The sequence below is a fragment of the Loxodonta africana genome, chromosome 12, assembly GCF_030014295.1.
Source record: "Loxodonta africana isolate mLoxAfr1 chromosome 12, mLoxAfr1.hap2, whole genome shotgun sequence".
NCBI classification, from domain to species: domain Eukaryota; kingdom Metazoa; phylum Chordata; class Mammalia; order Proboscidea; family Elephantidae; genus Loxodonta; species Loxodonta africana.
Genome location: NC_087353.1, coordinates 56,757,021 through 56,782,730, shown reverse-complemented (window position 1 = coordinate 56,782,730; position 25,710 = coordinate 56,757,021). Strand labels below are relative to the sequence as shown.

Sequence of the window (25,710 nt, the reverse complement as noted above, 5' to 3'; positions counted from 1 at the left end):
ATACCAACCAAGGGAGGCCTGAATGAAGGCACAGCCAGCCATGTGCCCCATGCTTGGCAGCCTGCGAAGGAACCGGAGACAGACCAGTGGGCCACTGCTTTAATTACAAGGCATTTAATTTGCAGCTACACTGTTGGTTCCTCAAACCTCAGCTCTTTCCACGTTGCTATGCCCCACTACATGCCAGCCATCTCCCAGACTCCCTACCCACGCCTTCCTTGTTCCTTCTGCTTCTTCCCTGGCCCCTCTTCAACCTCCTAGGTGGGTTCCGGTGAAGGTGCTGCCAGGGGCCCCACCTCCCCATCCTGTATCAGCGCAGCCAGAGCCTTGGGGCCTGTAGTGTGGATTTTCTCATGCCGGAGTAGGTTAGAGCGGCGGCTGAAGCTTTTGCTGCACACAGTGCAGGAGTAGGGCCGGATGCCGCGGTGGGTGCGCTGGTGGGAGGTGAGGTGCGAGCTGTGGCTGAAGCTCTTGCCACAGTCGAGGCAGTGGTAGGGCTTCTCACCGGTGTGGGTGCGGCTGTGGGCAATGAGGATGGAGCGATGGCTGAAGCACTTGCCGCACTCAGAGCATGGGAAGGGCTTGTCACCGTTGTGAGTGCGCTGGTGTGTGACCAAGGCTGATCTCTGTGTGAAGGACTTGGTGCAGTCAGGACACTTGTGGGGCTTGTCGCCTGTGTGGATGCTCTGGTGGGTGACCAGGTCTGAGCGGCGGGTGAAGCACTTGGCACAGCGGTCACATTCGTAGGGTTTCTCACCCGTGTGGATGCGCTGGTGCTGGATAAGCGTTGAATGGCGGGTGAAGCACTTGCCGCACAGGGGGCAGGAGTAGGGCCTGATGCCACGGTGGGTGCGAAGGTGGGCGGTGAGGTGTGAGCTGTGGCTGAAGCTCTTGCCGCATTCAAGGCAGTGGTAGGGCCTCTCGCCAGTGTGGATGCGATTGTGGGCAATCAGGTTGGAGCGGTCGCTGAAACACTTGCCACACACAGAGCATGGGTAGGGCTTGATACCCGTGTGGATATGCTGGTGGGTGACCAGGGCTGAGCTCTGTGTGAAGCACTTGCTGCAAACGGGGCACTTGTGGGGCTTGGCACCCGTGTGGGTGCCCTGATGGGTGACAAGGTCCGAACGGCGGGTAAAGGACTTGTCACAGTGGTCACACATGTAGGGCTTCTCACCGGTGTGGATGCGCTGGTGCTGGATGAGCGTTGAGTGGTGACTGAAGCTCTTCCAGCAGGAGGGGCAGGTGTAGGGCTTCTCACCCGTGTGGATGATCTGGTGCTGGATGAGGTGGGAGCTCCGGCTGAAGCCCTTGCCACACTGCTCGCACTTGTAGGCCTTCTCACTGCCATCGTCCTCTGGAGCCAGGCTCTCCTCGCTGCTCTCAGCGGCCTCAGCAGTGTGTTTTTCCTCCTCGCTGGGCTTCTGAGGGGCATTGCCCTCCTGGGTTTCTGGAAGGCTGGTGGCCGGTGGGGGTAACTTCGTCTGACCCTGCTCTAGAGGCCCACGTAGCCCGTCATCCTCAGTCTGTTGTAAGCCCTGGCTGTTGAAGGCCGGCTGTTCACACTGCACGGCGCCCCCTAGGTCTTTGCCGGTCTTAGTTCTGAAGGGCTTCACATCCCCAAGGGTGGTGTGGGCTACAGCCTCCTTCCCCACTTCCACAGCTTCTGGGGAAAGAGGGTGTCCAGGGAGGGAGGCTTTTATAAGAGACTTTGGGGTGTGGGGAGGCCAAGGTAAGTTGGGGGGGGTGGTTCCAGGAGATAACAAAGGGCAAGCACCTGGGGGTCCCAGAAGCGAAAGCCACCCTCTACAAAGGAGGGATGCTGGCTGTCCTGCTGTGGGATAGCCTCAGGAAGGTGTGTGTCTTGGCCCAGTGAAAAACAGACAGGAAGCCCCAATGGATGAAGGCACCTGGGAATGAGGTCCCCCCAACTCCCCGAGTTCTCACCTGTGCACACGGCCATCTCCTCCTCCTTCTCTTCTCCTGTCTGCTGGCTGGAGCTTGAGGCCTCGCCCTTCCCCTGCACGTGGGAGGCCCAAAAAGGCCTGCTGAGGGGAAACCCTGGCCAGAAAGAGACACTGGGCTCAGCTTCAGTGGTTCTGGGGCCACCCAGCACCAGATATCACCGACCCCCAACAAAGTGGTGGGGCAAACTGGGCAGGGGGGAGAGCTGCAAATCTGGAAACTTGGGATAGAATAAAGTGGGTGCAAAAGCTCACTTTCAAGGGAGTTTCTGCTCAGGGTGCACTGAGTTTATGTTCATGGTCATGGAATGATTTGAAAAAGGATAGTAAGAGTGGTTATTTAACTTTAAAAATGTAATAAATGTCACCCAATCACACACAAATTATTTAATTAGTGTATACTTTGTTGTGGATATCTGAAGCACATTAAAAACATCTTTTCTAAAGCCATGTTCAGCAAGGGGTCCGTCACTCTTTCGAGCACCTTCCATGGTAACTCCAGGTACACTCTTACGTAGGCTTCAGGCTGGCTATGTCTCCCTGAACAAGCATCAGAATGAACATGACACCAGCTGGGCCAGGTCACTAAGTGCATTAACCAGCCCCATTGGGTAGGCCCAGCCAGGTCAGATCCCAGACACAGAGCCTCCTGTTCTGTGATAAGGTTTCCGGAGAACTGGAAAGGACTCTGGGGAGAGGCAAGGGAAGGGGCAGAGAGAGGCTGTGTGGAAAGGTGGCAAAAGGGGCAGGGATGCTAGCAACCAACATGTCAGGGTACAAAGGCCCATCTGCTGAGTTCCCGTAGGGTGAGTGCCCCAGAGAATGTAAGCTGAGTCAGTAAGAGAGTAGAGGCCTGGCTTCCTTGCCCACTTCAAGCATCTTGGGGGGAATGAGTTGGACCACTGGGGTTGCTGGAGGGTTAGGGCATCTATGAGTCCACTGTGGAGTTTCCAATGAGGACTTGCTGAGACTTGTTGGAATGTTAACAACATGTGGTGAGCCCACCTGAAATAATTAAATGGGTGAGTGGACCAGCTGATGTGATCCTGGAACCCGCCAGGGGCCAGGAGGACACACAGGAGCACCGTCAAACTCAAGGGTGGTGGAACTGCCAAGCCAACGGGATCTGCCTGGCACTCGTGGGTGTCAACATATGGTGCTGAATGCATGAATGAATGAACCTTCCGTAAGCCTCATAAAATTCTCTCAGGAAGACTAGAGTCTGATACTCAGAAGTCAAGAGCCTTGAAGCTTAAGGACTCACCACCAGGAAAACAAAGGGCGCCAAGGCCTCTGAGAACAGAATAGCCTTCAGTTAGCAAGGCCTGGGGGCTTAGCTGGGGCCATTCCCCATCCAGGGCAGGCAGCCCCCAGGAGGATGGTAGAATTACAGGAATAAATCAGCACTATGAAATTACCAAAGAAAAAGAAGGATCTCCCCATTGGTACTGAACTATTTAAACTTAAACTGATTACAATTAAACGCAATTAAAAATTTAGTTGTACAGGCCACATTTCAAAAGGTCCACAGCCACGTTTGGTTAGCAGCTACTCTATTACTCCATGTAAAGAACATTTTCATCGATCTGTAAGGTTCTATGGGACAGCACCGTCCAGATGAACAATGAAAGGGGCAGCCAGATGCCCCCGACACAGCTCACCCAAGGACAGCCCCTTCCTCTTCTGCACGGCCTCTCTGTAGAAGCTCTGCTGCGTGTGGTCCAGGCGGCCCCACTCCTCCCGGGAGATGTACAAAGCCACATCCTCAAAGGTCACTGGCATCTGAAATGACAGAAGCAACCACATCACTTTTTGTGCCACAGCAGGGGGACCAGAAAAAGGAGAAGATGGCATCCTGATGGGTGGTGCAAAGACTCAAACTTGCTACCAGAGGCCACCCACCGGATCTCAACTGGGAAGTCAGCAGTACCCAGAAATGGCCTTTCTGTGTGTGTATCTGCGTGAGTGTGTGTGTGCAGCAATATGCGTGTGGCAAAAACAAGGTAGTTGTATAGAGTGGATGGCAAGGTTATGGAGGCCCATAATTCCTATATACACATTCCTCCCCAGTAACTCCTTGGGCCAGCAACTAGATGCCGGAAAAAGTCACACTGGTAGATGCTGCCTCTGCCCCTCCTTGGTGTCTGCTCCGGCTCAGGTCCTGGATAGAGCACTGGGTATCTACCCCACCAGCCCTGCAGTGGGTTCTAGTTCAGACTGCAGGTCAGTGGGCTTGGGCCTTCACAAGACATCAGGGAGCACCAGGGGCTGAGCACCCACCAATGAAAGTAGAGGAGGCCCTGCCTCAGCTCACGACAGATGGAAAACAGGCAAAGGGATCTACTCACCTGGGACCAGGCAGTGAGGAGCGCTGCAGCCATCTGCCGGTCTCTGGTTCTCCCCTCCTGGGAAAAAGCTGGGACCTGTGGAGAGGTGCGGGCTTGGGGGAGCAGAGGGGATGTCAGATGGCTGGCTCCCCTGCTGGGCCCTGCTACCCTCAAGCAGCTCATCCCTGGTCTCCAGGGATATCCAGGGCCTCTCAAATGCCACCTCTCCCCAGTCCTAAGAACAGGGATGCTACACTGTGCGCTGCATGGGGGAGCCTCAGCAAGGACAGGGTATTGGCAGACAAGGGCAGCTGTCTTGACGCATGTGGCTGGCAGCTCTGCCGCCCTCTCCAGGGGCCAGAATCCTTGCCCTGGCCATGAGCCACCGATGCCCCCAGTGCTGCCGCCCTGGGAAGGGCCTCCGGCATGCCATTTGCTTACCTCCCCCTCGCTTGCTACCCTCTGCTTCCTCTTCCCAGTGTGCCTCCCCCCCACCCCACTCACCTCTGCCAGGCAGAAGAGCTTTCTCTCTGAAGCCACGCCTCAGAGGCGCCCACCTCCGTGCAGCTGGAGCCCCTTCCTCCTTTGACATCCCCTCAGCATGCGGCTCTTCAGGCTCAGTCTTGTGAGGTGACTCCTGAGCAGCTCCCAAAGGCCCTGTCTCTTCTGACTCGGAAAGCATTTCTTGACAAGGATGCTGGTGACTCGGAACCTAGGAAAGGCAGTCCCATCAGGACCAGGTGGAGGGTGCGAGAGAGAATCCCAGCTCCTCACTGGGGGTGAGAGGCTGCAGCAGTAATAACCGAGGGTATCAAAACACACATGAGATTCAAGGTACAGGTTTGGCAACACTGTGACCCTGCTGGTTGTTTTCTTCTCCTCCCTAAGGACTCATGAATCTCCTCCTCGCCACAGCAAGGACAGGACGGCAACGCAGGGGACAAAGCCATGTTGAGCCTGGCCACAGTGCAGGTGCCTGGGGCCACATGGTACAGTTCCAAACCAGAAAAGAACCTGTAGCTGTCGAGTCCATTCCAACTCATGGGGATCTCATGTGTCAGAATACAACTGCTCCATAGGGTTTTCTTGGCAGTCATCTTTACAGAAGCAGACTCCCAAGCCTGTCTTCCATGGCTCATCTGTTTAAGCTCACATCACCAACCGTCAGCTTAGTAGTTGTCAAAACAGTTATGCCACCCAGGGACTTTCTGAGGTGCAGTTACCACATCTCAATTCCATCCTCTCTCCTAGCACACCAGGGCGCATGGCCACTTGTTTAGCCTGTGAGACAAGCAGGGCTCCGAGGGTCCAGAACATGCCTAACAGCACACAGCCTGACGGGGCAAGGATTGGAGCTCATGAGTATGTGACCACATGTTGCCCTGGCCCATTTAGGCGGAAGCCAATTTGGATGGAGTATTTGGAATTTTCTAGTTTGAAGAAGAAAGCCTGAGGGTGACCCTAAATGCTCAGGCCTCACGCCCACTCTGGTCTGACAGTAGGAAAATTCCCACCTCAGGAAAACCCCTCTCTACCATGGGATTCACAGGATCCTACCTGAGCCTCTTCACTCTTTCATCCTCTTCTTCACCCCCTGCTGGGAACAAGCTTTAGAATCAGGAGACCAGAATCCAGACCATCCCTCAATGGCCGTTAGCCTTAAGAAGACTCCACCGCCACATAAACTAGGCTCTCCATCTGAGGGACGGGTGCCTGATGGCATCTACTCCAGAGGGTGTCATGGGGCTCTGCAGAGGTTCCTTGTGGACAATATCCATCTGGGTCCTTCATTAGCATGGCCCCAGCCAGTCCTCCAGGGAGGACTGGAAGCATGCCTGGGAAGCGCCCCCTAGAACCCAGACCCTGCTCTCTTTTTATTTTCCGTTTATTGTAAATTGTATCGTTTTTGTGCCGAAAACCTGAAAAATACAGCTTTCCCTGGAAAGCTATCATGAGTCATTTCCCAGGGACTGGGGAGGACGCTGGTGAGACCAAACTGCCACCTGCAGGATCGGCACTTCCTGCTGGTCAGTAGAGCCTGTGGTGATGCACGGCTGCCCAGCCTTCTGCTAGGAACTCACACCTCTCCCTGCCCTTCAGTGGCCCTGAAGCCTGTCTGAAGCTGGGCTGTAATGCCTTCATGTGACTATCACTCCTAATACAGGTCCACAGCCCCTCAGACCCAGCTCTGAAACTCAAAACCCAGGCTTTTCCATGACTTGCTTGATAGCCAAACCTAACCTAACTCATTTGGCCACACCATCTGACCTTCTGATAGGAAAAAATTTATAATCTTTTTTCCCATTTAACCTAAAAGGTCATATGTTTTCGAACAAAAACATTAATGCAAATATTCACGTAAAACTCACCGAAGTGTACTTACAATATGTGCGTTTCTCTGTATATACTGTAAAACCTGTGAAAGCTGGAACCTGTGTAAGACAGAAACTGGTCAGGGAAGGAAAACTCAATATTTCCCAGTAAAACAAGCAATAGAAAAGAGGTAAGACTGTACCCTGTCAAAGCAGAAATTTTCTTTTTAATTTTTATTATGCTTTAAGTTAAAGTTTACAAATAAAGTCAGTTTCTCATACAAAAATTTATATACACATTGCTACATACTCCTAGTTGCTCTCCCCCTAATGAGACAGCACACTCCTTCTCTCCACCCTCTATTTCCATGTTCATTCAGCCAGCTTCTGAGCCCCTTAAAGGCAGAAATTTTGCAAGACCCGGAAAAACAAGTCCAGTTGAGTTCCGACTCTCACAGATTTCACTGTATATTACACTTCATTAGGAAAAAAAAAAAAGGGCTTTATTGAATGTGTTTGATTATTGAGTGCTACCCCAGATACTGTTGGAGATGGGGTACCTTTTTATCTTTGTCAAATCTGAAAACATGTAAATTCGAAAACACATCAGACCCCAGTGGTTTCAGAGACAGGCTCATGGTCATGACTCCAAGCCATTTGCCACAGGTTCTTCTGAACGCATGACACCCATTTGTTCCTTACACTGTTACTCTTCACAATAATCCTGAATAGCGTGTATTTTGCGTTTTCCATTAAATTGCTTTTTTTGTTTCAACGAAAAAGTAATACAAAACATTGTGTAAAAAGTAAAAAATTGAGGGAGGCTCAAACAATTTAGTAACATCTTGTTCTTAGTCACCTTCAACTCAATTCCAATTCAGGATGACCCCAAATGCTCCATGGGATTTCCATGCCTGTGACCTTTTGGAAGCCGATCGCCAGGCCTATCTTTCCAGCCCCCTCTTGGTGGGTTGGAATCGCCAACCTGTATAGCTAGATCATTTAAACGTTTCTGCCACCCTGACATGGAAGAGGAAAAACTTCCCACAATGCTGCTGTTGAAGACCCCCAAGATCGCTGTTAACAGTGTGACATATGACCCCGCCGACCTAACAATGTTTCTTAACTGGCGGGGCCGTGAGCTTCCCAACATGGATGTGTTCCAGTTTCTTAACCAATTCCCTTGTGATGCATTTGAGCTGTTCCCAAATCTTCTCCACCGCACACTAAGCACTTCATTTTCTTCTTCTACCCCTGACACCACCATTCTCATCCTCCAGCTATGGAGGAGGACGCGCAGCTCGAAGAGGACCAGGGACTCACCAGGATCGCCAAGCAGCAAATGGCAGACCGGAGGTATGGCACGGGCGGAGCCCTGCGCTCTGCCACTAGCAGCCCGGAGGTGAGGAGGCGGCGGGCCAGCCGCTGGGTCGACGCGAACTCCCCCCGGTACTCGCCCCCGGTGTGCACCCGACTGCCTCCGCCACTGTGCACCCGCCCCAGCCCGGAGCCACGCGCTCACACACGTCCGCCCAGGCGTTCCCAGTTCCGTCGCAAGATCCAGACGCCGGAAACCCGCGAGGGGCACGCCGGGAAACTTCTCGGCGCACGCGCCGCCTCAAGAGTTCCGAACTACACGGCACAGAAGGCTGTTCGGCTTCTAAGCCTATCTTCTCCCGGAGGAACGGCCAATCTAGGGGAAAATTCCCAGTGGTGGCCAACCAGGAGGAAGCTATGCCAGTTACGTCCTAGCCTTGCTCCTGGGACGAAGGTCCGGAGTGTTCCTTTTCACTGGCTGCGCCCTTCCGCTCCGTTTTTTGTTCAGTTTGTCGGCGCCTCTGGCAACTGAGGGTGAGGCCTGGCCTCGTTGGCTCCGCCAACAGGGATGCGCTGAGATTACTTTTTCTACATACAGCCCATCTCTCTCTTCGCTCTAAGGAGCGTGTGGAAGCTCAAGAGGGCCCTGGAGCTCAGTCCGGGAAAACCCGTTTCCAGCCTCTTGAGTCCCACCCTCTCCCAAGTATTTAGCCCTAGGTCGGCATTTGGAACCCACCCAGCGCCTCCGTGGTAGAAAGACCTGGCGATCTTCTCTCCCACAACGATTCCGGCCTGGGAAACCCTATAGGCAGTTTTACTCTGTTGCACTGGGTCACTAAAAAAAAATCCAAACCCAACCCATTGCCGTCGAGTCGATTCCGACTCATTGGGTCACTGGGAGTCGAAAATCGACTGGACCGTGCAACAACGGAGGGGCGTGTTGAGCTCCTAAGGCAATACGTTTGGAGGCGTGCGCAGAGCCTCCTCACTGCAGTTCTCGTCTCGGCAGGCGTGAAGGGGACTCAGGAGGATCCCCGAGCTCCTCCACAGGCAGCTTCACCTGCGGGGAGCTGAAGGGGGGGTGGGATCGTTCTCTTTTCAGTGAAGTTGGACCTACTCCCACCTTCTCCACTCCTCTACCAGAAAATTTGAGGCTCCAGTTTTTTATATGAATAGAAAGCGTTTTTTGTTTTTAATTTTCCACGTATTGTATGCTTAGTGTAGAAAGGAAGTTAAGAATGTGGGAAAATATAAAAGTATCCTTCTGATTTGCATTGGGCAAATCTGCTGCAGAACACCTACTTATACTGTTAAAAAGCAAAGATGTCACTTTGAGGACTAAGATGCTCCTGACCCATGCCATGGTATCTTCAGTCACCTCATATGCATGAGAAAGCTGGACAATGAATAAGGACGAGCAAAGAAAAATTGATGCCTTTGAATTATGGTGTTGGCTAAGAATATTGAGTATACCATGGACTTCCAGAAGAAAAACAAGTCTGTCATGGAAGCACAGCCAGAATGCTCCTTAAAAGTGAGGATGGTGAGCCACATGAACCAGCAACTACATCATCCTGAGACCAGAACTAGATGGTGCCCGGCTACAACCGATGACTGCCCTGACAGGGAACACAACAGAGAACCCCTGAGGGAGCAGGACAGCAGTGGGATGCAGACCCCAAATTCTCATAAGACCAGACTTAATGGTCTGACTGAGACTGGAAGGACCCTGCTGGTCATGGCCCCCAGACCTTCTGTTGCCCCAGGACAGGACCATTCCCAAAGCCAACTCTTCAGACATGGATTGGACTGGACAATGGGCTGGAGAGGGATGCTGGTGGAGTGAGCTTCTTGGATCAGGTTGACACTTGAGACTCTGTTGGCATCTCCTGCCTGGAGGGGAGATGAGCGGGTGGAGGGGGTTAGAAGCTGGCTAAAAGAACACGAAAAGAGAGAGTAGAGGGAGAGAGCAGGTGTAGCAAGGTGTATGTGGGTTTTTGTGTGAGAGACTGACTTGATTTGTAAACTTTCACTTAAAGCACAATAAAAATTTTTTTTTTTAAAAAAAAATGAGGATTATGAGACTATCTCATGTAGTTTGGACATGTTGTCAAGGACCTGTTCCTGGAAAAGGATCTCACACTTGGTAGCGGTCAGCAAAAAAGAGGAAGATTCTCAGTAAGATAGATTAAAACAGCGGACAGTGGCGACAACGATGAGCTCAAGCATAGCAATGATTGTCAAGATGGCGCAGGACTGAGCACTGTTTCCTTCCGTTGTACATAGGGTCATTATGAGTCAGAACTAATTTGACAGCACCTAACAAAAACAAAATCCCTGTTGATAACCACAAGGCTAGCCCCCTCACTCTGCTCAAATATCTTTCCCTCTATGAGGGCTTCCCTAACCCTGTGTTAACAGCTCTCCCCCCATGTCTCTGCCATGCTGTATTTTTCTAACATTTATCACTACCTGATATTGTATATATTTGTGTAATATTTGTCTCCCACTATTCGACTATAAACTCCATGAGGACAGACACTGTTCTTACAGCCCTACCCCCAGCACTTAGAATTGTGCTGGCACAAGGTAGGGGCTTAGGAAATATTTGTTGAATGAATGAAGGCAAAAGATGTTCCTAATCCAGAAATGAGAACTATTAATATTTTAGTCTATGTTTTTGCAGTTCTACATCTGTGTATATTTCTAACACAAATTTAATATCTTCCCATATCTGCATTTATAAATAAATTTCATCAGTTTTGCAAGCTGTGAAGAATTGATGCATGTGAATTATGTTGTTAGTGAAGAATATTGAATATACCATGGACCGCCAGAACAAATTTGCCTTGGTAGCAAGTACAGCCAGAATTCTTAGAAGCGAGCATGGCAAGACTTCATCTCAAATACTTTGGACATGTTATCAGGAGAGACCAGTCCCTGGAGAAGGACATCATGCTTGGTAGAGGGTGAGCGAAAAAGAGGATGATACTTAAAGGAGATGTATTGAACCCCACTGTCTGCTGCAGTGGCTGCAACAATGGGCTCAAACAGTAATGTGAAAAGATGGTTTCAGGACCAAGCAGTTTTTGTTGTACATTTTTTTTTTTTTAGGGTCGAGTCAGAAATTGCTCAACAGCAGTGGGTTTGCCTTTTGTGTGGGGGGTGGGAGGGTGGTAATCCAAACAAGCCCTGGTAGTGCAGTGGTTAAGTGCTTGGCTGCTACCCAGAGGTTGGTGATTTGAACCTACCAGATGTTCCACTAGAGAAAGATGTGGCAATCTACTTCTGTAAAGATTTACAGCCTTAGAAACCCTACGGGGCAGTTTTACACTTTCATATAGGGTCATATTTTTTTTATGAGACAGAAACAACCTGATGGCAACAGGTTTGGATTGGTTTGGGGATAATTCAGGATAATCTCCCAATGTCATGATCCTTAATGATCTGCAAAGACCCTTTGTACTAATAAGGCAGTGTTTCCTTATATAGCTTTGGGGCCCATTACTCAGACTACTTCAGGCCTTCAGAGGGTCTTTACAAACCACATAGGCAGTAGTTCAGTTTGTGATCTCTAACGTTGCACGATTAAGACTGCAGTCCTGAGGGCAAATGATCCCTTTCCAACTGATGAGAATTTCAGTGTTCATCTCTAAGAGCCATTTTTCATTTGGCAGAGTCTAAAAAAAATTTTTTTTTTTTTTTTTTACAAGGGGTACACTGCAGACACATGATGGAATTGTCTTAAACTTCACCCTCAGTGATACAAATTGCTTCTATGATACACTTAGGTAGATGGCTCACTCACATGGCTATTGGCAGGAGACCCCCATTTCCTCCCCATAGGGCAATCCTCTCTATAGGGCAACTTGAGTAACCCATTTGCTGAATGCTCTAAAAACCTTCCAGTTTGGAGTGGGCTTTCTTGCTACCTGGGTCACATGACCCAGCCAATTCAGTGGTTCTTGAAGTGCCCTTTGGGAGGGCCCTGTAGATGAATCACAACATAGACCCTTAGAAATGTGGAGCAAAACCATGCTGTCCTGTACTGATTACTACTCTCTTTTTGAGAAACATCTTTTGGCTTACACTGGGCCTTAAGAGCCCTGGTGGCGCAGCAGTTAAGAATTCAGCTGCTATCCAAAAGGTTGCTGGTTCATACCCAGTCCTAGGGAAGCAACTGTGACAATATACTTCCTTAAGGATTAAGATCTTGGACAGCCTAAGGTGAAGTTTTATTCTATCCTACAGGATCACTATGAGTTGAAATCTACTGACAATGAGTTTGGTTTTGGGTTTACTGGGCCTTAGCAAAGACTGAACGATGTACCACGGGCCACCAAGTTACCATGTGACCTGAATTTCCCAGTGTGCAGTCTAACCCAACCCACTGCCGTCGAGTCGGTTCTGACTCATAGCGACCCTATAGGACGGAGTAGAACTGCCCGATAGTTTCCAAGGAGCGCCTGCCGAATTCGAACTGCCGACCTCTTGGTTAGCAGCGTAGCACTTAACCACTACGCCACCAGGGTTTCTGCAGTCTAACCCACCATGCCATAAATTTGGGTATGCATAGCAGCACTCCATGGAAGTGGTATATATGTGATTGAGCTTGATCGGGTCCTGAAGGCAAAGTGTATCGCATCAGGAAGTGGCCCAGATGCAAGGAACCCCCAGCATGGGAAAGTCCTAATCTGGGACCTTCCAACAGTAGCCAGGTAACCTTGGGGCTTGGGTGCAGAAAAGGGATGTTCTGAAAACTGACTGTGATTGGTCAGATTTGCTGGCTCACTCTACCCCAACACTTGATTGGCTAAGACAGAGCAAGAAAGGCGTGTCCTTTTGGAACCTGGAGAATAAATGTTCCCCCACCTTGGTCCCTTAGAAGAAGATCTCAGGCCCAGTTCCAGGGTCCAGGGTCCAGTGTGCAGTCCTCAAGGACCAGTGCGCACACGAGCTGGGGGAGAGGAGGAATTGTCCCAGCCTGGCTGAATCTTTGGCTATGCTATGTGAGGCGGACACTCCTGGACTGGCATCTGGGACCCACAGGGGCTGACCAGAGGCTTAGCTGGCATTGCCCCCGGAGGTCAGAGGCACTGGGTGCCTTCAGCAAGAATCCTTCCAAGCCAGCAGTGCCCCGAAAAAGGCTGGGTCATGGGGCCGCAGAGATGGAGTGGGAAGCCGCAATGGAAATACTGTACCTTCTGCCCTAGCCCTAACCACATGACACTTACCTACTCCTGACAGCACCAATCAGGTCCAATTCTCCAGTAAACAAGATACTGGGATTTCAGGTGTCAGCGGAAGCCAGGCTAACCTTCTGAGCATCCTCACCGTCTACCCAGAGAAGCACTAAGACCCTTCTCTGGCACCCTCCCCTCTAGCCTCTTACCTCTCAATGGTGTCCCATCACCCACCAAATTAAGAGTAACCGGACATTCAGAACTCTTCTACAATACGTACCCCAGCTACCTCCTAGGTCTTGTTTGCTCTGGTCAAATATTTTCCAAACTGCCAACTTCCCCTCTTAAAATACCATCATCCTGGGGCAGCTCTTTGGAAGACCATCTTTAGAGTGAAACTTGGCACTCTGCATCACTCAACAGACCTCTGAAGTCCAAGTCCTGAAATCTGGTCCCTGACACCATGCCCAGGGAAGCCCAAGGAATTGACCAGTGAGGGAACTGCCAAAATGCGTTCTGTGTACAAAGCCAGCAACACCTATTGTGCAAGTGAGTACTAGGTGCACAGCCAAGTGCTGACAGCCTCCAGAGCCACTTCAACAAGTCTTCCCACCTGTACTCCTCTCCTTGACATGAAAGTGAGCTCCTTGAGAGCAATGACCCTGCTTGACATGCCAGAGTCCCCCTCGGCCCCTTACACTGAGTCAAGCAGAGAAATCCCATTTTTGGCTGAGTAACAGGAGCCATGAAGATAAGCCATGAAGGCATGGCCTCTTGGAGAAATAACCACCTAACTCAATCATCCTGCCAGCTGCCCAGCCCTAGATTCATGAGACCTCCCAGACACCACCACGACCCAGCTGGACTCCCTGGTCCCCAGGCTTCCTGGTGTCTGTCCCTCACACCAGAGGCCAGTCCAAGGTCCAGCTGAAGGTCCAGTTTGTTGCCTGCAGTATCGGGCACACATTGGACAGTGAAGACCTGTCCAGGTGCCTGGAAACGGGTCTTCCAAACTTTCCCCCCCGATAAAACACCAGACCTGGACCAATTCTCAACTCTCTGGCTGAATGACTTTGCCTCAGTTTCCTTTTCTGTAAAGCTAAGATAAACCATGGCTCTAGAGTTTTTTTTTTTAGGGGAGATGTATAGGTGGTGCTTGGCCGCATGCCTGGCACTGAGCACCCATCCTGCCTGAAGCCACTGCATCGCTTGGGACCTGGGAGCCAACTGAGCTGCAGCCACATTGACTCCTGACCCATGGTGTCCCATGGAGACAGGTCGGGCCTCAATGGCTTCCCTGGTGCAGATGCACTCCAGGTCACCTGTGTCAGAGCTGAACATTGTCTTGAGGGCTAAGCCACAGATCTGGGATAAGCAGCAGGCTGATGTCACACCACCCCAGGAAAAAAGCTACAGAACGGGAAATAGAAGCTACAGAGGTAGAAACCCAGGAGAAAACTGGAGAGTGATGGAGCCAGGCAGGGGTGGGTAGGACAATTACAGAGGACACGTGTGACGAGGCTAAAGAGGTGAGAACTGTGGAGGAAGCTTGCAGCAGCCCAGGATGGACAGTGAGGGACAGGAGCTCTGAAAAGTGGGGGCTCATCACTGCATTGTGGCCCAGCCCCAGTGGACATAGAGGGAAAACACCCCCTTACAAATCTCTGCCCTTGGAGCCTGGCAGGTAGAGACGAGGGGTGGGAGGTAACCCCAAGTGTGAATTTTCAAGTTGGCACCTCCCTGCTCCCTGTGTCCCAAGAGGCAGAGCTAAGGGAGAGCGTAGACTGACTCAGTGTTCCCAAGATGATGGCAAAGGCAGTCCAGATGGCTCTGCCTGGGTCCACAATTCCCAACCCAGTTCAGCTGGCTTCATGCCTGGAAGCCTCTGTGTACGGGAGCCTCTGCTGGAAGACTTGATCCCCGGGCTCTGGAATGGGTTGTGGAATAGAGGCACTGACACAGGTCAAGGCTGGGAGGGGAAGGTGCCATCCTGAGAGTGATGACTGAGGGGGGCCTAAGTGAAGACCCACGGCCAGCCAGGCGCCCACATGCTTGGTGACCCGTTGCAGGGCCCCTGAGGCAGAGCTGTGTGCCACTGCTTGAATTCCAAGGCCTTTAATTTGCAGCTAGAGTGCTGGCTTCTCTGGCCCAGTTCCTCCCACCTTGCCATGCCCTACCCCATGCCAATAGCCTCCCTGACTCCCTTCCCCCACCCTCCTTGCTCGTTCTGCTGCTGCCCTTGCTTCTTCCCAGTGCCCTGGCCCCTCTCCTAGCCTCCTACGTGGGCATGGGTGGGGGTGCTGCCAGGGCCCCTGCTGCTGCCCCTAGCATCAGCATGGCCAGAGCCTTGGGCCCCGTGGTGTGGATCTTCTCATGACGGTGCAGGTTGGAGCGGCGGCTGAAACTCTTGCCACATAGGGGGCAGGAGTAAGGCCGAACACCTCGGTGGGTGCGCTGGTGAGCAGTGAGGTGTGAGCTGTGGCTGAAGCTCTTGCCACAGTCGAGGCAGCAGTAGGGCTTCTCACCCGTGTGAGTGCGGTTGTGGGCGATGAGGTTGGAACGCTGGCTGAAGCACTTGCCACACTCAGGGCATGGGTAGGGCTTGACGCCAGTGTGGGTACGCTGGTGGGTGACCAGGGCCGAGCTCTGTGTGAAGCACTTGCTGCAGACGGGGCACTTGTGGGGCTTGGCGCCCGTGTGGGTGCCCTGGTGTGTGACAAGGTCCGAACGACGGGTGAAGCGCTTGGCACAGCGGTCGCACATGTAGGGCTTCTCACCGGTGTGGATGCGCTGGTGCTGGATGAGCGTCGAGTGGTGACTGAAACTCTTCCAGCAGGAGGGGCAGGTGTAGGGCTTCTCGCCCGTGTGGATGATCTGGTGCTGGATGAGGTGGGAGCTGCGGCCAAAGCGCTTGCCGCAGTCCGTGCAGGCGTAGGGCTTCTCGCCCGTGTGTGTGCGCCGGTGTGTCACCAGGTGGGAATGCCAGCTGAAGCCCTTGCCACACTGCTCACACTTGTAGGTCTTCTTGCTGCCATCACCCTCCGCGGCCAGGGCCTCCTTGCTGCGCTTGGCAGCCTCGGCAGCAGGTTTCTCCTCCTCGCTGGGCTTCTCAGGGATGTCCTCCTCTTGGGTTTCTAGAAAGCTGGTGGCTGGTGGGATTGTCTTTGGCTGCCCCTGCTTCAGAGACCCAGGCAGCGTGTCCTCCTTGGTCTGTTCTGAGCCCTGGCTGCTGGAAGCCTGCTGTCCACACTGCAGGGAACCCCCTGGACCTCTGCCGGCCATAGTTCTGAAGGGCTTCACATCCCCAAGGGCGTCGGGGGCCAGAGCTTTTAGGGAAAGAGGGTGCACAGTGAGGGAGGCTTTTGTAAGAGATCCTGGGGCATGGGGAGGCCGAGCTAAGTCGGGGGCTGGTTCTGGGAGATGACAAAGGGCAAGCACCTGGGGGTCCTGGAAGTGAGAGCCCCCCTCTACAGAGGAGGGATGCCGACCACAGGAAGCCTCAGGAAGGTGTGTCCTGGCCCAGAGGAAACCCAGAAGAACGAGGGCACCTGGAATGAGGTCCCCCCAACTCCCCGAGTTCTCACCTGTGCACATGGCCATCTTCTCCTCCTCCTCCTCTCCTGTCTGCCAGCTGGAGCTCGAGGCCTCACCCTTCCCCTGCACGTGGGAGGCCCAGAAAGGCCTGCTGAGGGGCAGCCCTGGCCAGAAAGAGACACTGTGCTCAGCCTCGATGCTTCTGCAGCTGCCCAGCACCAGCCATCACCCCCCGCCCCGAAAGTGGTGGGGCAAACTGAGTGGGGGCTGCAGCTCTGGAAACTCAGGGTAGCGTAAAGTCACTTTTGAGGGAGATTTTACTTAGGGGGCATGGAGTTTATGTTCATAGTGGTGGAATGTTTTGAAAAGAATAACATGAATTGTTGCACAACTTGAAGAATATAAATAACGTTACCATATTACACACACAGAAATTCTTTAATTGGTATGTTTTGTTGTGAATATTTGAACCATGGTAAAAACATTTTTCCTAAAGTCACATTCAGCAAGTAGTCCGTCACTCTTTGGAGTACTTTACATGGTAACTCCAGGTACACTCTTATCTAGGCTCGGGGCTGCCTGTGTCTCCCTGAACAAGCAACAGAATGAACGTGACAGCAGCTGGGCCAGGTCACTGAGTGCGTCACTCAGCCCTGGGGGGGTGGGCCCAGCCATGTCACATCCCAGATGCAGACACTTCTGCTCCTGTGATCATGTTTCTGGATGACTGGAAAGAAGGACTCTGGGGACAGGCAGGAGAATGGACAGAGAAAGGCCGTGTGGGAAGCTGGAAAAAGGGCCAGGGATGCTGGCAACCAAAAAGTCAGGATACAAAAGCCCATTTGCAGAATCCCCGTGAAGTGAGGGCTTAGGAGAACATTGGCTGAGGCAGTAAGAGAGCAGGGGCCTGGCCTCCTTGCCTGCCCCCAGCACCTTGGAGGGAAGGAGCTGGACCAACAGGATAGCTGGAAATTTAGGGCATCTGTGATGCCCACCCTGGAGTTGTCAATAGGGGCCAAGTCCCTCTGATCTCCTGAGGTCTTGCTGGGACTTGATGGGATGTTAACAATGTGTGGTGAGCCCACCTGAGATAATTAAAAGGGTGAGTGGACAAGCTGATGTGATCCTGGAAGCCACCGGGGCCATGAGGACACGTAGGACCACCATCAAACTCAAGGGTGGAACTGCGAAGTCCCGGGATCCGCTTGGCACTCGTGGGTGTCAACTGGTGGTGCTGAATGCATGAATGAATCTTCCATAGGCCTCATAACATTCTCCCAGGAAATCTAGAGTCTGACACTCAGCAGTCAAGAGCCCTGAGGCTTAAAGACTCACTGCCAAGAGAACAAAGGGTGCCAAGGACTCTGAGAACAGAAGAGAATCTCAAGTGAGCAGGGCCCAGGGGATAAGCTGGGGCCGCTGCCCACCCAGGGTAGGCAGCCCCCAGGCTTTCTGCTCAAACACCTCTCTGGTGGGAGCTTCCAGGACGGTGGAACTACAGGAATAAGTCAATACTACAAAAATGCCAAAGAAAAGGAGGATCTCCCCATTGGCACTGAACTATGCCACAGCCACTGGCCACATGTGGCTATTTAAACCTAAACTTGAACTGTTTGCACTTAAAAATTCAGTTGTACAGGCCACATTTCAAAAGCTCAACAGCCACATTTGGTCAGTAGCCACTGTTATTAGTGCACATAAAGAACATTTTCATCAATCTGCAAAGTTCTATAGGATAGCACCGTCCAGATGAACAATGAGAGGGGCAGTGGGATGTCCCCTGAGGCAGCTCACCCAAGGACAGCCCCTTCCTCTTCTGCAGGGCCTCTCTGCAGAAGCTCTGCTGTGTGTGATCCAGGCGGCCCCACTCCTCCTGGGAGAGGTACAAAGCCACATCCTCAAAGGTCACTGGCATCTGAAACAACAGAAGCCACCATGTCACTGTCTGGGCCACACTGCAAGGACTGGTGAAGGGACAAGATGGCATGATGTTCGGTGCTGTGAGCAAGGACTCAAACCTGCTATTAGAGGAGGCTGCCTACTGGATCTGGATCGGGGAGTGGGAAGCATTCAGAAATGGCCTTCTGCGTGTGTGTGTATGTATGCAGGTGTGAAAGCACATGTGTGTGCATGAATGTGTGCAAGCATGTGCATGTGTATGTGCGAATCTGTGTGTGGCAAGAAGAAGGTGATTGAATAGAGCAGAAAACAAGAGAAGAAAGCGTCCTTCTTTTGGAGACCCACAATCCCTCCCACACATGTTCCTCCCCAGCAACTCCTTGGGCTGGAGCCCAGTTGCTAGAGGGAGAAGTCACACTGGTAGAAGCTGCCTCTGCCCTTCCTTGGTGTCTCCTCCGGCGTGGGCCCTGGACAGAGTGCTGGGTATCTGCCTCGTAGGCCTACAGTGGGCCCAGAACAGTGGTTCCTGCTCCCAGTGGGTTCAGGCCTTCATAAGACACCCAGCATGGGCAGCAGGGGCTGAGAACTCACCCACAGAGTACACGAGGCTCTGCCTCAGCTTGGGACAGATGGAGGAGGGGTAGAGGGATCCACTCACTTGGGACCAGGCAGTGAGGAGTGCTGCAGCCATCTGCTGGTCTCTGGTTCTCTCCTCCTGGGAAAGAGCCGGGGCCTGTGGAGAGCGGTGGGCTGGAGGGAGCAGAGGGGACGTCAGGCAGCAGGCTTCCCTGCTGGGCCCTGTTACACTGCAGCAGCTCAGCCCTGACCTCCGTGGCTCCTCAAACTCCATCTCCCCTCGGGCCTAAGAACAGGGGTGCTACGCTGTGAGGCTGCTCTGGGGGGCCTCTGCAAGGAGGGGTGTGGGCAGACATTTGGAGCTGTCTCCCCATACCACAGTGGGCAGCTCTTCCGCCCTGGCCATGAGCTATCACTACCCCCAGGCTGCCGCCCTGGGAAGGGCCTCTCTGCTTGCCCTCTGCTCACCTACCTTGTTTGCCACACCCTGCTCATCCCTCCACCCCGTTGCTGACCTCCTTCCTGCTCACCTCCCCCATGCTCACCACCCTTCTGCTTACCTCCACCCCTACTCACCACCCTCTGCTTGCCACCCCTCTTCTCTCCTCCCCCTGCTCACCTCCACCAGGCAGGAGAAGAGTCTTCTCCTTGGAGCCACGGCTCAGGGGTGCCCACCTCTGTGTACTCAGAGCCCCTTCTTCTGGTGACACCCCCTCAGCAAGCGGCTCTTCGGGCTCAGTCTTGATGTGAGGTGATTCCTGAGTGGCTCCTAAAGGCCTTGTCTCATCTGACTCGGAAAGTATTTCTTGATAAGGATGCCGGTGACCTGGAACCTAGGAAAGGCAGCCCCATCAGCACCAGGGGGTGGAGGGGCTATGGCAGCAGCAGAAACCCAAAGTGTTTGCACGCACATGGGATTCAAGGTTCAGCTCTGGCAACAGTGTAACTCCGCTGGTCCTGTTTCCTTCTCCTCCCTAAGGACTCATGAATCTCCCCCTCACGACGGCAAGGACAGGTCAGTAAGGGAGGGGATGAAGTCATGTTGAGCCGGGCCACAGTACAGCTGCCTTGGGCCACATGGTGCAGTTCCAAACCAGAAAAGAACCCGTTCCTGTCAAGTCCATTCCAACTCATTGTGACCCCAACTGCTCCATAGGGTTTTCTTGGCAGTAATCTTTATGGAAGCAGATCGCCAGGCCTTTCTTTTGTGGTACTGCTGGTGGGTTATAACTGCCAACCTTTAGCCTAGTAGTCAAGGGCAAACCAGTTACATCACCCAGGGATCTTCCACAGAGCAGTTACATCTCAATTTCATCCTCTCTCCTGGCACAGCGGGTGCAGGGCTACTTGTTTAGTCTATGAGACAAGCAGGGCTCAGAGCGATTAGATAACACCTAAGAGCATAGGGCTTGATGGGGCAAGGATTTGGGCTTATATGTATCTGATCCCATGTCACCCAGGCCTGATTCTGGAAGGTGAGCAAGGGGCATCATGCAGCCTTGGGCCATGTCAGCCTGAGTCAGTTAGGACGGAGTATTTGGAGTTGTGGCACAATGGTTAAGAGCTCAGCTGCTAACCAAAAGGTCAGCAGTTCGAATCCACCAGCCACTCCTTGGAAACCTTATAGGGTAGTTCTACCCTGTTCTATATGGTCATTATCAGTTGAAATTGACTCGAAGGCAACGGGTTTGGTTTTTTTGGTTTAGTTAGGAGAAAACAGCTCAAGGGTGACACTAACTGCTCAGGCCTCAAGCCCACTCTGTTCTGACAGAAGGAAAATTCCCACCTTAGCAAACCCTCCCCACCAGGGGATTCCCAGGGCCCTCTGCAAGCCTCTTCACTTCTTCATTCTCTTCTTTACACTCTGCTGGAGGGTGAAGAGCAAGCTTCAGAGTCGGGGGACCAGAAATCAGACCATCCCTCACAAGCTGTCAGCCCTAAATAGGCCTGCCTCCATGCAAACCTGTGCCTCCATCTGAGTGATGGGTGTCCAATGGCATCTACTCTGGAGGGTGGCTGCGGCGACATATGGATGGGTCCCAGCTCCATCATTCATAATCGTGGCCCCAGTCAGTCCTCAAGGGCTCTGCCATGCATGGGAAGTCCACCCCAGGACGCAGAGCCCTTCTCTCTGCCCTTTTAAACTTCTCTTTATTTTATCTTGTATCATTTTTGTGCCGAAAAACAGAACAACAAGGCTTTCCCTGAAAAGCTGTTAGGAGTCATCTCCCAGGGACTGCAGAGGCCCCTGGTGAGACCACATTGCCACCTGCAGGATGGGCTCTTCCTGCTGGTCAGCCCAGCGCTGTGGTCAAGCAGGGCTGCCCAGCCTTCTGCTAGGAACTCGTGCCTGTCCCTCCACACCCTGGTCTATGTTTGACAATCGGGCTGGTTAGGAGGCCTGGGTGCCAGTCGCAGCTGCACTCTTTGCTGCCAAGCCACCTCCCTGAGACACAGGTGCTCTACCTCCTGCACAGGGTGGTGAGAGAACTCCTGCTCTGTAAAGTCCTGGACAAAAATGGAGCAGCACTGGTCATTATCATTATTATGCTGTCTGTGTATGCCTGATGGGTTCCAGCAGCAGCAGAGAATGTGGGCCCGGGAGGCCTGTTGCAGGTTATAAAAGCACACACATACAAAGTCATTCTGGAAGTACGTGATTCTCTGTACTTCTGTGCTATGAAAACAGTAAAACTATTACTTGATTTCTGTTGATATTCACTATCACTGGCAACACCAAGTAAGGGGGCAACAGTTTCTCTGACTTAGGTCAGGTTCCGGTGGGTGTTTTTGTTTATGCATAAGGGATTATGTCCATTGGCTGATGAATGGCTTATGGAGGACTTTCAGGTCTATCTCTTTCAAGCCTCCTGATAGCCAGATGAGACAGGTTGGCACAGCAGGTACATTTTTCCCGTTTCACAGATGACACACCTGATTCAAGAGGCCAGGGGACTTGCCCAAAGTCACACACCTGGCCTACAGCCAACTCATCCTCCTCAGGTTCAAAGTCCATGACCTCGGCCCCTTCGCGGGTTGTAATTACACACATGCCAGCGGCCCAGGGAGTACTGGGGGCTCAGACCCAGGGAGATGAGCAGACGTGGTCCCAGGCAGAGGGCAACAGGGTAGAGGGTGGTTTCCCTGGGTGCACTGAGCACTATTCAGGTAGCAAACCTCACCAGTAGGACCCCCACTGGCCTCCCTGCCATCTTGTCTGGCCTGCAGTTCACTGACTATGGAATTCACCAGGCAAAGCAAAACAGTTGTGCAGAAGTCATGTCCCAGGTGGGGGCTATTGCCCATCAGCCACCTTCTCTTTAATGTCCCCACCACCCCTGCTCTGCCTGAGTCCACTCTACCCTTGGTCCAGAAGCTCTGCCTTGAAAACCCTTCCTGCTCCCAGTTCCTTCCAGGTGTGCTCACTCACCCAGCCCCCCATCCATACCTCTCGGGCTCCCTCCTGGTCCTGGGTAGCCCAGGATCCCCCACCGTCTGTAGACATTTTCTCAGAGCTAGAAAGCACAGCTGAGTTGTTTCTCCCTCTTATGCTGGCCAGTGTCCTGGAAGAGCAGAATGAAATCAGCCTGGGTTGCCAGGGGTGCCCTAAAAGTTCCCGCCGCGGAGCTCCTAAAGCCTCCCTCACTCCATTGAAGGGCCCCACCTTCACTATCTTGTTATTTTGTTTATTCCCCTTTGTCGCTGAAGCAAGAGCCCTACATGCCAGTAAAACAGGCACAGGGAAAGCTGAGCTGGAATCAGAATCTGCATCTCCTGACATCGGAGCGCAAAGTTCTGCAGAGATTTCACAAAACAGGTGCCGGGTGGGCCCGGATGGACCTAGGTGGGCCCGCCCCCGCCCCCGCCCCTCACAGCCAGGGCAAATCCTGGCCTCTCTGTCTCCCAGGCTATGGAAACGCACTCTGTGCCCGGGCCTGAGGTCCAGAAATCGACCTATCTGCTCCCAGCTGCACATCTCCACCCCAGCGCCCAAGATGTCCAACCTGCTCTCGTTCTCGGGGGACGATATCCAACGTCCTTCTTTCCCAGTCTGGGTCCAGGCCCTTCTCTCCCCACCAGCCCGAAGGTGTCTAGCTTTGACCCTGGCCCCTCCTGCAGGCTGGCCACCGCACCTGTCCCTCGGCACCCAGGGGCTCCCCCAGCACCCCTGCCCACTGAGAGGGGAGGCAGAGGTGGAGGGGGCACCTCGGTGGTCAGGTCCCCTACCTGGGAAGGGAGCCGCCGCAGCCTGTACCAGGCAGGTGCCGGGAGCTGAGTGGACACTGGGATAGGAACAACAGGAAGTCCCTCCCAGACTCCGTTCCCCATGCAGCCGCAGACCAATAGGGTTCCCGGCGTCAAGGGTTCCGGGCCGGTGTCGGAGCGAGGGCCGAACCCTTTCTTGGCTGGGAGGGGTACACTGACTCCCTGATCCGCATTGCTGGCTAATAAGGATTGCTTTAGCAGCAGGTACTGATAATACCAGCAAATCAGGGGCGCCAATAAAGAAAAATGAGAAACAAACATTTTGAAAATATTTTGCCGTCTGGTGTTTTAAAGAGAGCCTGGCGGGAGTCATCGTGTGAAGAAGGGCACTTTGTTGGGCCACCTCCCGCTCCTTTTTAGTTTGAACCACATTGGGTGGAGGGTGAGCAGGAGCATCCTTTCCAGCACACAGAGCTTTGAAACGTCTTATGATGTCTCTCTGAAGCCCCCGGATTGCACTTAAGCCTTCTGGACCGGCCAGTGGGTTCTGGGTCCTCCCAAAACTGGCGCAGAGTTGGCGACCTGGTGGCTCAGTGATTAAGCGCTTGACTGCTAACCAAAAGGCTGGCAGTTCCAATCCACGAGCTACTTCCTGGAAACCCTGTGGGGCAGTTCAGCTCTGCCCTGTAGGGTCAGTATGAGTCAGAACCAACTTGATGGCACATAACAACAAGACTGAACTTAGGAAATGGAGAGACCAGCACTCCCCACTACCCTGCTCTTTTACCCCACACCTCAGAAAGACTTAGGATCCATGTGATTTTTCCAGATCCACCCTACTTCCCTCTCAGGGCTAAGTTGGAGGCCATGAAGATGTCTGACCCAGTTATCAGTGGGGTCTCTAAACCCTCAGACAGCACTGGTGGCTTCAGATTCCACCTCAGGTTTTCTCTTACTGGATGTGGAGGCTCCCAAGATGGGGAGCACAGAGATTTTGCCTCACTTTCTTGGGTGAGGAATCCATTTACCCTGGGCTAGGCATTTTTTTTTTTTAGGCATGGGAGTTGGGTGTTAGGAAAGGGGAGGAGAAAGCAGCCCTGGAGTCAGATTCCAAGAAGGTTCCTCCAAGTAAATAAAGCTCCAGTACCTGCCACCTTCAGCCCATCAAAGTCCTCTGAGAAATACCTGCTTCATTCAGTATGGTACAGCGACAATTGGCTGCCCGTACCAGACTACAGGTGTTTTAATTTTTTTTTTTTATTGTGCTTTAAGTGGAAGTTTACAAATCAAGTCAGTCTCATACAAAAATTTATATATGCCTTGCTGTATACTCCTAGTTTTTCTCCCCTGAATGAGACAGCACACTCCTCTCCCCTCTCTATTTTCGTGTCTATTCGGCCAGCTTCTGACCCCCTCTGCCCTCTCATCTCCCCTCCAGACAGGAGCTGCCCACAAAGTCTCGTGTCTACTTGTTCACAGAAGCTCACTCCTCACCAGTATAATTTTCTAACCCATAGTCCAGTCCAATCCCTGTCTGAAGAGTTGGCTTTGGGAATGGTTCCTGTCTTGGGCTAACAGAAGGTCTGGGGACCATGACCTCCGGGTTCCCTATAGTCTCAGTCAGACCGTTAGGTCTGATCTTTTTGTGAGAATTTGAGGTCTGCATCCCACTGTTCTCCTACTCCCTCAGAGGGTTCTCTGTTGTGTTCCCTGTCAGGGCAGTCATCGATTGTGTCTCTGGTTTATATGGCCCTTTCTGTCTCTTGGGCTCATAATTACCTTGTGACTTTGATGTTCTTCATTCGCCTTTGCTCCAGGTGGATTGAGACTAACTGATGCATCTTAGATGGCCCCTTGCTTGTGTGTAAGACCTCAGACACCACTCTCCAAAATGGGATGCAGAATGTTTCCTTAATAGATTTTATTATGCCAATTGACTTAGATGTCTCCTGAAACCATGGTCCCCAAACCCCATCCCTGCTACGCTGGCCTTTGAAGCTTTCAGTTTATTCAGGAAACTTCTTTGCTTTTGGTTTAGTCCAGTTGTGCTGATATCTCCTGTATTGTGTGTTCTTTCCCTTCACCTAAAATAGTTCTTGTCTACTATCTAATTAGTGAATTCTCCTCTCCCTCCCTCTCTCCCCGCTCTCGTAACCATCAAAGAATATTTTCTTCTCTGTGGTAACTGTTTCTCAAGTGCTTATAATAGTGGTCTCATACAATATTTGTCTTTTTGCAATTGACTAATTTCACTCAGCATAATGCCTTCCAGATTCCTCCATGTTATGAAATGTTTCACGGATTCGTCATTGTTCTTTATCAATGCATAGTATTCCGTTGTGTGAATATACCATAATTTGTTTATCTATTCGTCTGTTGATGAGCACCATGG

The 25,710-nt window shown here is 52.3% G+C and overlaps 2 protein-coding genes across 4 annotated transcripts; both read right to left on the bottom strand.

Annotated features, from left to right (window-relative positions):
- Positions 1 to 98: 98 nt before the first annotated feature.
- LOC100656043 (transcriptional repressor RHIT-like) lies at positions 99 to 7,992 on the bottom strand. 3 transcript variants are annotated; one of them, XM_023557446.2, is made up of 8 exons: positions 7,927 to 7,992; positions 6,675 to 6,723; positions 5,849 to 5,888; positions 4,796 to 5,003; positions 4,313 to 4,404; positions 3,626 to 3,746; positions 1,948 to 2,061; positions 99 to 1,666 (listed from the first exon to the last, which is right to left on the bottom strand). In XM_023557446.2, the coding sequence occupies exons 4-8, from the start codon at positions 4,971 to 4,973 to the stop codon at positions 258 to 260; spliced, it is 1,914 nt and encodes a 637-aa protein (XP_023413214.1). In that variant the 5' UTR covers positions 4,974 to 5,003; positions 5,849 to 5,888; positions 6,675 to 6,723; positions 7,927 to 7,992; the 3' UTR covers positions 99 to 257. The 3 variants fall into 3 exon arrangements, with proteins under 3 accessions (XP_023413214.1, XP_010595671.1, XP_023413210.1); XM_010597369.3 differs by having other exon boundaries at positions 5,849 to 5,885; positions 7,927 to 7,990; XM_023557442.2 differs by lacking the exon at positions 5,849 to 5,888 and having other exon boundaries at positions 7,927 to 7,985.
- A 264-nt stretch (positions 7,993 to 8,256) lies between these two features.
- On the bottom strand, positions 8,257 to 23,408 carry LOC104845461 (transcriptional repressor RHIT). Its single transcript, XM_010597372.3, has 7 exons — positions 23,340 to 23,408; positions 22,561 to 22,675; positions 19,732 to 19,945; positions 19,195 to 19,286; positions 18,432 to 18,552; positions 16,688 to 16,801; positions 8,257 to 16,429 (listed from the first exon to the last, which is right to left on the bottom strand). The coding sequence occupies exons 2-7, from the start codon at positions 22,615 to 22,617 to the stop codon at positions 15,381 to 15,383; spliced, it is 1,647 nt and encodes a 548-aa protein (XP_010595674.1). The 5' UTR covers positions 22,618 to 22,675; positions 23,340 to 23,408; the 3' UTR covers positions 8,257 to 15,380.
- Between the last annotated feature and the right edge of the window lie 2,302 nt (positions 23,409 to 25,710).